Raw genomic sequence first — 13,952 nt, 5'->3', positions numbered from 1 at the left:
AAGATTCTTTTGTATCTTTTTGCTTTTTATATTTATACTCTGTTCCTTACCTTTGGTAGGGGGAAACAAGAGTCACTTATTTTTGCTACCTTTAGCTGTAAGATGCTTAAAGGAGCTGGCCTTTCTCTGAGTTCCTTACCTTTGGTAGGGGGAAACTGCAGAGTCGATTAAAGGCTCGATTGACCAAATGTAAAATCCCAAATAAGAAGACTTTACTCGTTGAGTTTTTGTAAGAAACTGATTTTATTTGGAAATATCTTCGGTTTAACTAGGTGACATGAGAATCGCATCTTAAAGTAAATGGCCTACGCAGAGGCCTAAGTAAATAGTCCCCGCCTTATCGAGGTCCCACGCTCGGGCACATCTGCCTATCTTGAGCGGCGAGGACCTTATCTGTGGTCTCCCACTAAGGGACTATTTTAGGAGGCGGGGAACGATCTCAAGTGACTGACTCATGTAGTGTGCACTTAAATTACATGTTTTTGAGCAATGCACCCATGTCGCTTTAGATAACAAAATCCTAAATATAATTTATCGCTCTCGATTCATTTACATAAGATATGAACGGAGCCCAAAATTGTAAGTCTTTAAATATATTCGTGTTCATGTGTGAACAGTCTTGGTGAAAACCCCGAGGCTGCCCAAGGCAAAGTCAAGCGGGGGCGTCGTACCTGCAGAGAGCCGTTATAATTGAATTAATTTTGTATTGCAATGGAATCTGCATTCGGGATACCAGCCCCACCCACTCAAGCGACCTTGCATGGCGAGGTATCTGCAAGATACAGAGCCATGGCTCGCACTTGAGCTCGTCTAGCTCGACTTCTTGTCTCCTGACCCGCCGACATAAGCACGATTAATCTTTGTTATGTGTCGACGGAGCCGCCGCGCCGGCAAACATTGCCGGATCCAATTAAAATGATTATATAATTACAGCCGGAACGCCCGAACAGGCCTTCCCTGGCAGAAAGGCCATCAAACTAATGAAAATGCTTTGGAAACTGAAACTTTGCCCACATGTAATTATGTATCATTAGGTGCAGGTGATCGGGGCTTCCTCCAGACCAGTTTCGGGCCACGGCCACCCTGCTGACCCAGCAGCATCGATATTCAAGTTCACTCCATTCGTAGGTGTTTGATCTGTGCGACCCGCGCTCGGAGAAAGCATCTCCACAAATAATTGGATGAGCAGTGAAAACTCTCGACTTAAATAGAGCACACACACTCTACTCGTTTTGTGGGACACAAAAGCCTCAAGCCACAAAACATTTGATTTGATTTGCAAGAGCCATTTCCGCCAAGACACCTCAAAGCGGAAGCATTCGCTCTTTGGTCAAGAGCCGCCTGCCACAATGGGCAAATACAAATCACAGATTCTCTCGGCTGGCCTCATTCGACCTCATTTGTGGCCCCGTTCGACGAAACGTTTAATTAGCCAAAAACTCCAATTCCGATGGGAGTCATTTGCATACGATGGCATCAAGAACCAGCTGACTTGGGCTAGCCAATGTTACTGTTGAATCCAATCATTTTGCCCAACAAACAGTTAGGGGCTGGGGGAAATGGCTGTCGGATGTCTGATTCTCAGACTTAGAATAAACCGAGATACTTGTCTAGCGCGAGACGAACTAGAAGACAGCGCGTCGGATGCAGATCAACGAGCCACTTGAGACGACAAATTGTGGCTCTTCATTGAAATCAACGACACCCGTCGCGCATCTGACCCATCGAGATCACCCCCGCCATGCCGTGCCATCCCATCCGGATTTCGGGACGTGTAAATATAAACATCCAGAAGGGACAGAAGGCGAGGCAGATCTTCGCTCCGGTTGTGTTTACCTCGCTGTCAAACAAGTTGGCGACGCCGGCAGCGAAGTTGCCCACATATGTGGCTATGTGCGCTGGTGCGCGACCAGCGGAACGTATCTTTCGGATAATTTAGTGCTGCCGCAGAAATTAATACGTGCCGAGCTCTCCAGCGGCGCACAACTCGATCGCTGGCCCAGAGGTTCAGTTCGGTTTGGTTCGGTTCGGTTCGCCTTGGTTTGAATCTCTGCCTCTGTTTACACCTCTATATCACCGCCAGTGGAGCCCATCCGTATCTGTTTCCCTGCGCGATTCGAGTATCTTCAAGTTGGCCATGCTGCAGAAAGTGCGTGGGCTGTGCTGAAAGATTCGCGCGCGGGCGTTTTTCAAGTCGAAATAAACCAGTTAAATCTATTGGCCAAAAATGTAATCGACACGACAACGGAGTGTAAACAGGCCCGTTCCGAGTGCAGTTTTGAAATTGTTTATGCAATGCAATTGTGTTAAAAATTTATTACCTTCCAAGCGAAACAAAGCAAGGCAGCCGAAAACACATTTCTCGCCTCTCTGGTGATTCAACAGCTGCAGTGTGTGTAAACAAGTAAAGCCAGAAACAAAGCCGCAATATGGAGGAATTTAATTCAAGTTGATTTCATTCATTAAATCTGCTGGAAGGTTGCAGCGGAAAGAGCAGCGAATTCTTCTCTGGTGCGTATCTGCTATTTGCATTGGCCCCATATACTCGTACTCGTATAGGGTTCTTATCGGCCTCTTATCTGGAAAGAACTGTTTTCGAAGCCAGTTGGGTAAACGTGAGCCAGAATGGGTCTATTATTATATGGGTATATGTATATTATTAGCAACACGAGAACACTTCACCTGGGCTGAGTGATGTGAGTGGGCACACACACAGCACTTCCGGAAAGATGAGTAATGGCTCCTTGGGCTCCAAATCAGTTCCGACTGTCAACACAGCTCCTCTCGCTCCATTTCGCCCATCTTATACATACAAATGTATATGCACAGTCTCGAAAATCGCATAAATCATGGGCCAATAAATGCGATTTGCATAATTGGTTAAAATTATTGGCAAACTGCTGGGCAGGCGGTTCGCCCAACAGGTGGACCACTTATGACGGCCCGTCCAAATAATAAATATAAGCACAAAAGGCAGAGTAGATCGCAGCTGAATAGCCATCGAGATGATTGATGGTGCTCCAAGTTAGCCAAGAGCCAATAAAATGCATAAATGAGTGCTCAACTAGGGGAGCTCGACTATAACAAATGCAGACGAAGATGAAAGATTGATACTGCCCGGGGAGGGAACCACCTCTGCAGATGAAGACATGGCCCACTCCCGATGAGCATTGTGTACATATTGAGATTTATGTTCACCGGGGTAATTCCTAAAGAGAATAGCTGCAACCTAATTGGGCCTAAAATAGAAAGTGGTAGGTCAAAGATCATCCGCATGCACATCTTCCCCTCCACCGACAACCCCTTCAGTCCAAACACAATCCGCCCACCTCATCGCATCCCAACGTGAGATACAAATACTGCTCGTGTTTTATACGCTTTATGGATCAATAAGTTTGGCCTGCGTGCCACGACGGAGCAAGAGCATCAGCGCCACATGGGAGGGAACTCCTTCTCCCGAGATCAAGGTGCTTTTAATAATCTTTAATAGCTTGGGCGGAGGACGGAGTTCGAGTGGGCGGTTAAAAAGCAGTTTTCCAGGGCCTTAAACAAAAATGTTTATACTCTCGTACGTGTGTATGTATATGCACATGCATGTGTGGTGGTGAGCGCATGATGATATTAATCAGGATAAAAGTGGTTTCATAATGTTTATTTATTTATAACAGCAGCGGATGAAATGGGGCACTTTCAGCTCGGGGCAATTATCCATCAGCGGGCAGCTCCCCATCCCCAATTAGGTAGTTTACTCCTTGCGCGCTGAAAAGTTCGCATTAGCGTGGAAAAAGTTCGTAATTAAATAAGTTTACAATGGCAAATTAACCGAAAAATGCAATAAATTCATTTTTATCGCACGACTTTTTCCATTAGCAACTTTGCAATAATTTAATGAGCACACATTCAGGGCTGGCTGAACACGCGCCATTCGGGGATAAGGAGATTTCTAATCGCTATCTCTCGCCACTGCTTCATTAGATAAGCCCGAGCAGCGGCAGCGATTCGCGGAAAGCCAATGTTCGATTCGAAAAATATTCTCAAATTATGCAAATAATCTGCTGATAAGGTGCCAAAAGATACACACCCCCTTACCACGGCGCGTACATAACGAAAATCAAATATGAGATACAAACAAATTATTGCCAAACGAGAGGTAGATTTTCAGCGGAGGGACGACGTGCTTGTCATAAATTCATTCAAAAGTTCAACGCTTCGAATATGCACTGTATGCAAATGCTGTTAAAATACCCTGACAAAAAAATTAAAACTTTTCGCCGAAAATATGTAATGTTTCGTAGAATCTTCAGATTTCAATGGGGCAATACAATTCGCTGTAGTGCATAATATATATAATATTTATTAGTATAAATTTAGAACAGATAATAGACCATTATTAATATCAACAAAGCCATATTTAAATGCATGAATAGTAAAAGAAAATGTTATAGGATTCACAGATACTAATGTAAATATCAAAACTGAAATTTATGTTATATTCCTAATATCAGGGAATAGATATGAACAGATAGTGTATAGGAAAGTTCGACTAAATTCGCTCATATACTTCCACATCTTTTTAGAATTTACCCATGCAGATGTACAATATTTTTAGCTTTGGAAGCCTATAAATAGCAGAAGCACTGAGCCCAAAAAAAAGCAGCTAAAAGAAGCAAGAAAACGCCTTTGCTGTTGCCGCTTGCCATGGCAATAAGCTTAATGGCGGCATTTGATGTCGATTACCATAAATAATATGTTGGGAAAAAGATAAAGCTCGCAACACACGACTCCACTGGCAGAGGCGTCGAATTAGCGCCGGGCAAAAAAAGCCAGAACGAGACTGCCACAAAAAGCGACCTTGCCCCAGACACTTGAGATCGCAGACGGATTGAGAATGGTTTCCAACTTATTGCTTATAGCAGAGGAAATTAGGAGGCGAATTTGCCTACTTGGTCTACTTGAATTTCTCTTTTTGGACGCATAAACTTTATGCAGCGAACAAAATCAATATTTGCGCAATGGAGAATTTTCAATTTGATTGCCCGGGGCTGCGAATCGACTCCCCTCCCCTCGCTGTTCTGTTGCCTTTTCGCTTTCCACTTTCCACTTTCACTTTTTATCAACAAATCGGGCTGAGTTCAGATTCGCGTGCTGAATTGAGTTAAACAATATTCTTATCGACCTTTTCCCCCGTTCTGCCAGCCATGGGAACAAAAGTTTGCTCGGCGTGCGTTTTGCCCAATTTACATTTCGGTGGCTAAGAGCGTGGGACTCTGGCTGTGGCTGTGGCTTAAAGCCAAGTTGCCAGCAAAAGCCGAGCAAACCAACCAGCCAACCACTTCAGTAGTGACAACTTGAAAGGGTTTTTATACACAATCATACCCGTTTCCTATTTGGTGGCATGCCCATAAAGGCAATCGTGATTTGCTGTTGTCATCGTAGGAATCTAGTTGGATTTATTTTTGCTGCTGGCTGGGACCAAAACTAGATTTGCCAAAACGGGAAGCACAGAGCTATTAATTTGCTTTTGAAAACACACTGTGTTTTCGTTTGAGTGGAAATCAAATTTGATGCGTGCGCGACTCCATTTGAATAATTGATTTCTGACATAGTTTCCCTAATTCACTTATACTCTGCTACCTGCGCCGTGGAAACTGCAACGCCTCGCTTTTGGCCAGATCTTTGGGTTGCTCATGTGGCCATGTGGGTATCGATTTTCCTCCTGCCTTCGGGCCATGTGCTCCACGCTCCAAATGCCCGGACCGCATCATGTTTATGTGCTGTGCGTCCAATAAAACTCGTACTAACACCCACGATCTGGAATGCGAATGCGTAAACGCCCCCGCCTAGACCAGCAGCATAATGAATAAGTATAATGCTGATGTTTTCCGGCCCATTTCCCGCTGCGTCCAACACCCCGCCCCACCAGCTCCTTTGCTTTTACTGCCGGCCTTAATATTTCATTACAAATGGCTTTGTCATTTATTTGCCCAAAGCTCTGGCCTGTACCTCTTCTAAATTCACGGCACAAAAGGCAATTTTGGTTTAAAGTGCGTATACGCCACGTGGTGCCATCTGGGCACATAAAACATATTCACGGTGCTCTCAAGCGAGCGTTTTATTGCGCCCCGTAAAAGCGGATCTCTGGGTGGCAGCTACCGCCAGTCCGCTCCAGTTGCAACAGTATAAGTCAACAACTTGCAACTTGGCCGGCGTGCGAGCGACAATCTGTGTCATCTCGCCTGATGGACAGCCGCTTCGGGCTCTCTCTTTTGACACATTGACCCAGCACTTGTCAGTACATCACACCCGGTCATCTTTTTATGGCTTCCGCCGAAGACAGTGGAGCTGCGATGAAACAAAGCCCTCGGCACACAATCAGCACCGAATCAATACGGAGCAGCAGCAGCTGCCACACATGCCACACAATCACAATCACAACAGCAATAGCAATAGCAATCGCAATCACAATCAGAGTCGCGGCTCGAATATGTCAGCCCAGAAATTCAATCAGCCATCATCGTGCTGCTCCAAGAGTCTGGCGGTGATTGAAAAATCCAGCAGGAGGAATGCGCCATTGTCATCCTGCGACAAAGTGGAATCTGGCTAATTATTGCCGCTGCCTGGGGAGTGCGCGTATCTAACTGGAATGGGTGCTGTTTCACTCGAATGCGCACTCAGAAGGCTTAAAGCCTATTACAATTTATCAAGATGCTCTTGTGATGCTGATGATTATGCTGCAAAGGTTGGGTTCTGCAGAGGCGTGTGTTTCTGTTTTGACGTAGGGGATTCCCCCACCTGCGCCCCTCCGTTTCGGCTTCTCTTGTGATTTACATAATACGCAGACGCGACATCGTCACCGTTGTCACCCCACAGGAAATGCAGAATCCCATGCTCCCCGCTCACGATTTGTTTAGATTGTCCCACATCCAGACACAAAGAAAACTAATTTATTCAAGGCGCTCGCTCATGCTGTACGCAGCCTGGAGGGGATTGGGGTTGGGACTGGGACAGGCACTCGAGTTCCCCCTTCTCCGCCAGCATTTGCATTCGAAAGAGCTGTGTCTTCGGGACGCAACACCTATGCAGAGCAAACAATTAGGCGACTGTTTACAAGAAGTCCGCGAGATGCAGCCGAGATGCATCTGCAATTAGCCAGGCCGTCTCCCCGGAGACAACAATCCGCCAGAGACTGCGGCAGTCAGATGTCGACTTAGAGGGCCCTCGAGCGCGTTCTTCATTCTTCAAGAATCTGCATTGTGCGCCGTCGGCGTGGGGTTTCCTTTGTGTGCTCGCCTGGCTTCTTGGGCCCTTCTCGGCTCTTAGCTGCATTTAGATTTGCATTTTTATTTAGCGCATAAGTGCAGCCAGAGGGGCAATCTAGTTTTTGCTCACCGCTTCCTCAGTGCCTTTCTTTCTTTTCGTCGAGCGCTTCATTATGCCAAGAATGCCGCGCTTTGCGTTACTTTTGTTTCCCATCTTAGTGCGGGTTTGTATGGAACACCGTGACCCATGTGGGCCGAGGCTGAGCACTTCAAGGTCGGGCAGGAGGACTTGATTTGTATCGGCGGTCAGATTCAAATCGAATCGTTGCTCACCTTTTGTCGCCACTTGCAGCAGATTCCCAGGTCCGAGTGGGACATAGAAGTGTCAGTTGCAGCACTAAGCCAAAGGAACACGCCCAGTTCAAGACAATGACAGCCAAGGACACTCCAGGCATTGACTCTGGTCCGCCCTGGGGCTGGTCCAATAATTCGAGCAGCTTGTGATAAGAAATGCACAAGGTCAATACTGCCTTGGCTCCCTCGAATTGGAGAAAATAAATCCGCCATAATCGCGTTAGTGTTCCCGCTTTCCCAACCTACAATATAAGGGGATTCCCCGGCACAAATGCACATCCTAATCGGATTATACCCCTTCAAAATGAGACTTGGGGCGGCTAACCGTAAGCTTAATCGGGGCGTTAAGCACACACAATTGTGGGTCTGGTAATTCATTACAATAATGTACCCTTATTAACTATTGGGCTTCATAAGCGCTTCTTTAAACACCCGATTAGTGTGGAATACTTCCTTCCCTCATCTCAAAACATGGCTAGATATTTATAAATCATATCAAGGATTTGACTATAAACAAAAGATAATATAATATTCGAGTTCAGATACCCGTTACTACTTAGCTGGAGGAATTGTTGATGTTTATTTTACAAGACAGCTAGAAAAATTCACCTTTATTTTGCTGTTGTGCCAATAAGTTAAGTTACCAACGATTTGTAAGAGTTAAATATTTACAAATAATCCGACAAACAAAATTTTAATGTTGGTGCGGCATGTAGATTTAACTACCCGACATTGCTTTCGAATGAATAAATTTTAACTACATATGTACATGCTAAATATAATTTTACAGCCAGTTGATGCGTTGTTTCCTAATGAGCAATAAAACCCGATGCGATTATAATGTTTAAAACCAACCGCGACCAGTTCAACAACAATCACGTTATCTACTGTTTATATTTTGATCCACTCGTACAGTGAAGCGTCCAGAGAACGTTTAACTATCTCTTAGAAAGAGTTATTGGTTCTCCCAGCAAATTCATTCGTGTTATCGCCGTGGAACACCAAAAATTAACGTTGTAGTGGGGTGCCCATTACTAAAATAATGGGTGATATTTTAAATGTGTTTTATTTATTTATTTATTATCATTAACAATTTCATGCGATTTTGGCCGCTCCGATTCCCAAGACTTAAAAACGCCTTTAATTATATTTGCTGTTTTCTAATAAATATTGAATACAATGTGAAAAACTTAAATGATCCTTAACCAGCTTGTTTAATAACAATCTTGTAATCGTTTGTATGTATGTTGATACACTGGCAATACAACAGTAGAACTTCAAGAGAATATCTCTAATGTCAAATCTTAAATCTTTTATAAAAAGCAAAGAAGGCTGATACTGATACATGATTACCTACTAGATGGAACTCTCGACTATCAGATACCCATTACTTCAACATCTTTACCTTTAGTTACAAGTGGGATCGTCCTGTATATTTGAATCCACTTTGAATGGCAGTTTCATGTTGTTTTTTATACTATAGTAGTAAAACGATTTAAAACATTTTCCGCATATCGATGGGTATTTACCATTTAATGCTACCTCTACTTCTGGCACCTGCCGAGTTTATAAATGAGTGAGCAGGAGCACCAACCGGTTTGTTTAACAACAATCTCGTTATCATTTGTTTATATTTTGATCCGCGAGCATTAGTACAGTGAAGCGTATGAGTATATCTCTTTGAAAGTGCCTGGCTATTATCGCAGAGTCTGTAATCATGACTAAAAAGTTGCCGAGTCATGGTGATAGAAATATTTAGCTACCAAGCTCATATGCTGTCGTGCCTGTGCGTCGCAGGGGAACCTTATAAAAAGTGCCCGAACCTTTTGTGGTGATCAGTAAATCGTCGTAGTTCGAGCACGACGAATGCGAATCGGGAGGAGCTACGCAAAATGTTTGTTCTAATATACCTGCTGATCGCGATCTCCTCGCTTTTGGCCTACTTGTACCACCGCAACTTCAACTACTGGAATCGCCGCGGAGTGCCCCACGATGCTCCGCACCCACTGTATGGCAACATGGTCGGGTTCCGGAAGTACCGGGTGATGCACGACTTCTTCTACGACTACTACAACAAGTACCGGAAGAGCGGCTACCCCTTCGTGGGCTTTTACTTCCTGCACAAGCCGGCGGCCCTCATTGTGGACACCCAGCTGGCCAAGAACATCCTGATCAAGGACTTCTCCAACTTCGCCGATCGCGGCCAGTTCCACAACGGCCGAGACGATCCGCTCACGCAGCACCTGTTCAACCTGGACGGAAAGAAGTGGAAGGACATGCGCCAGCGTCTGACGCCCACGTTCACCTCGGGCAAGATGAAGTTCATGTTCCCGACGGTGATCAAGGTGTCCGAGGAGTTCGTCAAGGTGATCACGGAGCAGGTGCCCGCCACCCAGAACGGAGCTGTGCTCGAGATCAAGGAGCTGATGGCCAGGTTCACCACCGATGTTATTGGCACCTGTGCCTTCGGCATAGAGTGCAACACGCTGCGCACCCCTGTCAGTGATTTCCGCACCATGGGACAGAAAGTGTTCACCGAGATGCGCCACGGGAAACTGCTCACCATGTTCATGTTCAGCTTTCCCAAGCTGGCCCGCAGGCTGAGAATGCGCATGATGCCTGAGGACGTCCACCAGTTCTTCATGCGCCTGGTCAACGACACGATTGCTCTCAGGGAGCGGGAGAACTTCAAGAGGAACGACTTCATGAACCTACTGATCGAGCTGAAGCAAAAGGGAAGCGTCACCCTGGACAATGGTGAGGTGATCGAGGGCATGGACATCGGCGAACTGGCCGCCCAGGTTTTCGTCTTCTATGTGGCCGGCTTTGAGACCTCCTCCTCTACAATGAGTTACTGCCTCTATGAGTTGGCCCAGAATCAGGACATCCAGCACAGGCTGCGCAACGAGATCCAAACGGTACTGGAGGAACACGAGGGGCAGCTAGCCTACGAATCCATCAAGGCCATGACCTACTTGAACCAGGTTCTCTCAGGTATGTGTTCAGTCTGAAGCGCAACCCCAAGAGGGATTCTAACTGGTTTTACTCAACATCGCTATTCAGAAACCCTCAGGCTCTACACCCTGGTGCCCCACCTCGAACGGAAGGCCCTCAACGACTACGTGGTGCCTGGCCATGAAAAGCTTGTGATTGAGAAGGGCACCCAGGTCCTAATCCCCGCGTGTGCTTACCACCGCGATGAGAATCTTTATCCAAATCCGGAGACCTTCGATCCGGACCGCTTCTCGCCGGATAAAGTGGCCGCCCGGGAGTCCGTGGAGTGGCTGCCCTTCGGCGACGGGCCGCGGAACTGCATCGGGATGCGGTTTGGACAAATGCAGGCCCGCGTCGGTCTGGCTCAGATCATTAGCCGGTTCAGGGTATCCGTCTGCGACAAGACAGAGATCCCACTGCAGTATAGTCCCCTGTCTATAATTTTGGGCACCGTTGGGGGCATCTACTTGCGGGTGGAGCGCATCTAAGCTCCATCTTCGTTGTTTCCATATATATAGCTTAGGATCGAAAGGGAAAGTGATGTACACTTAAGACTGTTCATTTATTAAATTCAATTCGTTGTTGACCATACATATTGTTTGTTAGCTTAAACAGCCATATAACTTATTGGACTGTGATAAATCACTTATGTTCACAGTTTAGATGATTTAATTGACTTCCATTCAGGCAAATGTTGTTCCCATCAGATTTGCAGGTTCATAAATTGCATTCGGCTTAAGTTGCAACGTGCCACGCGAATCGCCACCTGACTAGTCATAATGTTGTTAGAGTCAATGACTTTCCTCTGTATAGCTGAGCGAAAATAATTACTATTCCCAGACGCTCTAATGTTTTGCATACCTCATGCCACACCCGTTAGGTTGCTCAACCGTGGCAGCGAAAACCCCAAATTAAAATATGGTGCTGAAGCATGCAACACGAGTCGGCTAATTGAGGTAAGCCCTACCTGATTAAACAGTATGTATGTCTGTAGAAGAGAAATAATGACTCTACCACGTCGAACATTTCGCAAATGTCAATGCCTCCGCCAGACATCCAGATATGAAAAATTTTTACGGTTTAGTCGCTCATTAGTTCGCCCACTTATCATAGATATTTTTTGTGTTATCAGATAAAGTAGCTGAATTATTAAATTTCAAAACAAGATATAACTATACTTGAGTGCAGCGACTATTAGATACCTGGTGTCAAGTTTCAACTTTCTAGCTTTTATGGTTCCCGAGATCTCGACTTTCATACGAACGGACGGACAAATGGACATACGGACATCGAGACGGGCATGGCTAAATCGTTTGGGCTTGTTAGTATGAACAAGAACTATAGTTGTCAGAACTTGATTTTGTTTTATTCAGCAATAGTTATGATTCTCAATGGCAAACGTAGTGGTATATTTCTTATTTTAGCTGGAAACTGTTTTCATTTCCAGAACTTTATTCGTTTGGTGTACGATTGAGTGATTTAAGATTCCGGTCAATGATGCTAAGCAGTCTCTCTAGTTCATTCTGAAGAATAATTTATATTTAGCAATGTGAGTACTATCAAACTTATTGAAGTTGAAAGCAAACAATGAATCAATTCGAGAATTTAAGCAATCGAAAATTTCTTGTATATATGCATAAATTTCAAACTTTAAATAGATTTTTATCTATATTCTACTTTTTCGGCTGGCTTGTCACGCGTAAATTGGAACAGTCATTTAAAATGTATTTTATGCCCCTCCGGATTAATATTATCCCATCTTCTTTTAATTATGCTGGTAGGGAAATGTTTATCTAACGTCAGCGGCGCATGCAACGCGTGGAAATTGAGGCAAGTGCCTAAAGCTGGGAAAATCGGGGGCGTGTAAATTGTGCGGTGTAATGGGCGTAAATCTAACGGTTATGAGAACACAAAATGTAGTTTGATAAAACTAATTATATACTCTATTATTGGCACTAGCTCATCATCGGGTAATAGACACGTTATATGAACCTTAGTCGGATTAAAAACCACAAACAAGTGAATATTTTCCAATTAATAACTGATGACCTAATTATCATAATTAATTAGACAAACAACGCAGTCAGTGATTTATTCAAACGGCGCGAATGCCGAAAGCAAATAGTTTTTGTGAATGAAATATGTGGTACTTGTATCTGTCGGATACACGCTGCCTGAGCATCCAACACTCGGTTTTTTGTGAGCATTTCGAGCAATCTTTGACTTGGTCTGACACTTGGCCCTACCTTCGCCGTGGGAGGGAGGCGAACTAAATTTAATTACTACCCCGCAAGAAACAAGTGCGGCTAACAAAAAACAAGTGCAAAGCCACCGACATAAAGATAAAGCATAACTGAAATAAAAGTGTCAAGGTTGTTCAACCCGAACCACAAAACATTTCGACTGTTTAAAGCCGCAACTTTAAGGTTGTTTGGCCCGAAAACTTTCAATTCCCAACCAGCAGCTTCTCATCTGAAATTCCATTAGCCCGAGCACCATCAAAGCAAGTCGCTCGCATCGCCATCGCCCAGAGTTAAGTCCACATCCTTGTTTGCCCAACTGAATTGGAACGAGTGCTGCAATGCGAGACCAACTGCAGCGGCATCAAATGTTGCTGTAACAGCAGCAGCGGCAGCAGTTGCAACTGCGACGGACGGAAGCGTGCTCATATGTGCGTAAAAAGTTTGTCAAGCGCGCCACTGAACAAAAAGTCGACTTGGACGTGGGATACTGGACATTTGGCCAAAAACAATGCCGTGGGTGCATGTGGCATGGCCAGGGACAGGGCTTAGGTTTCACCGCCACTATCGCTATCGCTATTGCCTTAGCTGTGGGCATGGATACGCGCATGTCCGCCGACATGGATATGCCCATGGACATGGCCACGGTCTGAGCCCGAAACTCTTGCGCGGATTAATTGCATGCAGCAAGCGTCACCAAAGGCTGCCTTGCCACCGTATCGGCATGTCAGGCACTGCCTCCCTGCTGCGCACCGAATTTTAAATGCCCTAGCGGGCAATCGTATCTCGATCTCAATCTTTTTAGTTTGCTTACTTGCATGCTTCAAACATCTAATAAAAAGAAAGTTCATTCATTTTTAAACTCTTTAAAAGTGCATTCGAAGTTCCGACCTGTTCCATAAATCACCCCCAGTTCTGGATTCCTTTTCTGATAGCTAATATTTGGCAGTCAGTTATGTGACACATATGGTCAATTGACCTGTCATCGCACAGAGCGTTCCAATTTAGCCGTCTTGCTTTACTAGCTTGCTGCTGATGTTGCAGGTGTTGCTGTTGCTGTTGGCCACACTCGAGCAACTTGCAACATCGCGTTGCACAAAGAGCC

The 13,952-nt window shown here is 45.1% G+C and overlaps 2 protein-coding genes across 3 annotated transcripts in view; both read left to right on the top strand.

Moving 5' to 3' along the window:
• The window catches only part of LOC6607891 (rap guanine nucleotide exchange factor 4), a 45,509-nt gene that overhangs the window by 14,462 nt on the left and 17,095 nt on the right, over window positions 1-13,952 (top strand). Inside the window, exon 1 of one of the 2 annotated variants that reach the window (XM_032715763.1) lies at window positions 1,979-2,511. The exons of the other annotated variant lie outside the window; for it this stretch is intronic. The gene's annotated coding sequence lies outside the window, so the exon portion shown is untranslated. Of the gene's footprint in view, window positions 1-1,978; window positions 2,512-13,952 lie in introns of those variants that run through there. 2 annotated transcript variants of the gene reach the window in all.
• On the top strand, window positions 9,449-13,002 carry LOC6607893 (cytochrome P450 6a2). Its single transcript, XM_002032611.2, has 2 exons — window positions 9,449-10,607; window positions 10,677-13,002. The coding sequence occupies exons 1-2, from the start codon at window positions 9,506-9,508 to the stop codon at window positions 11,093-11,095; spliced, it is 1,521 nt and encodes a 506-aa protein (XP_002032647.1). The 5' UTR covers window positions 9,449-9,505; the 3' UTR covers window positions 11,096-13,002.

This window comes from Drosophila sechellia, chromosome 2R (genome assembly GCF_004382195.2).
Source record: "Drosophila sechellia strain sech25 chromosome 2R, ASM438219v1, whole genome shotgun sequence".
NCBI lineage: Eukaryota > Metazoa > Arthropoda > Insecta > Diptera > Drosophilidae > Drosophila > Drosophila sechellia.
This window is presented reverse-complemented; position numbering and strand designations above follow the sequence as displayed.

Excerpts from the sequence above, each read along its gene's own strand:
- LOC6607893 (XM_002032611.2), top strand. The coding sequence starts at position 9,506 with ATGTTTGTTCTAATATACCTGCTGATCGCGATCTCCTCGCTTTTGGCC. Across the intron at positions 10,608-10,676 it reads CTTGAACCAGGTTCTCTCAG|AAACCCTCAGGCTCTACACC; the intron begins GTATGTGTTCAG and ends ATCGCTATTCAG.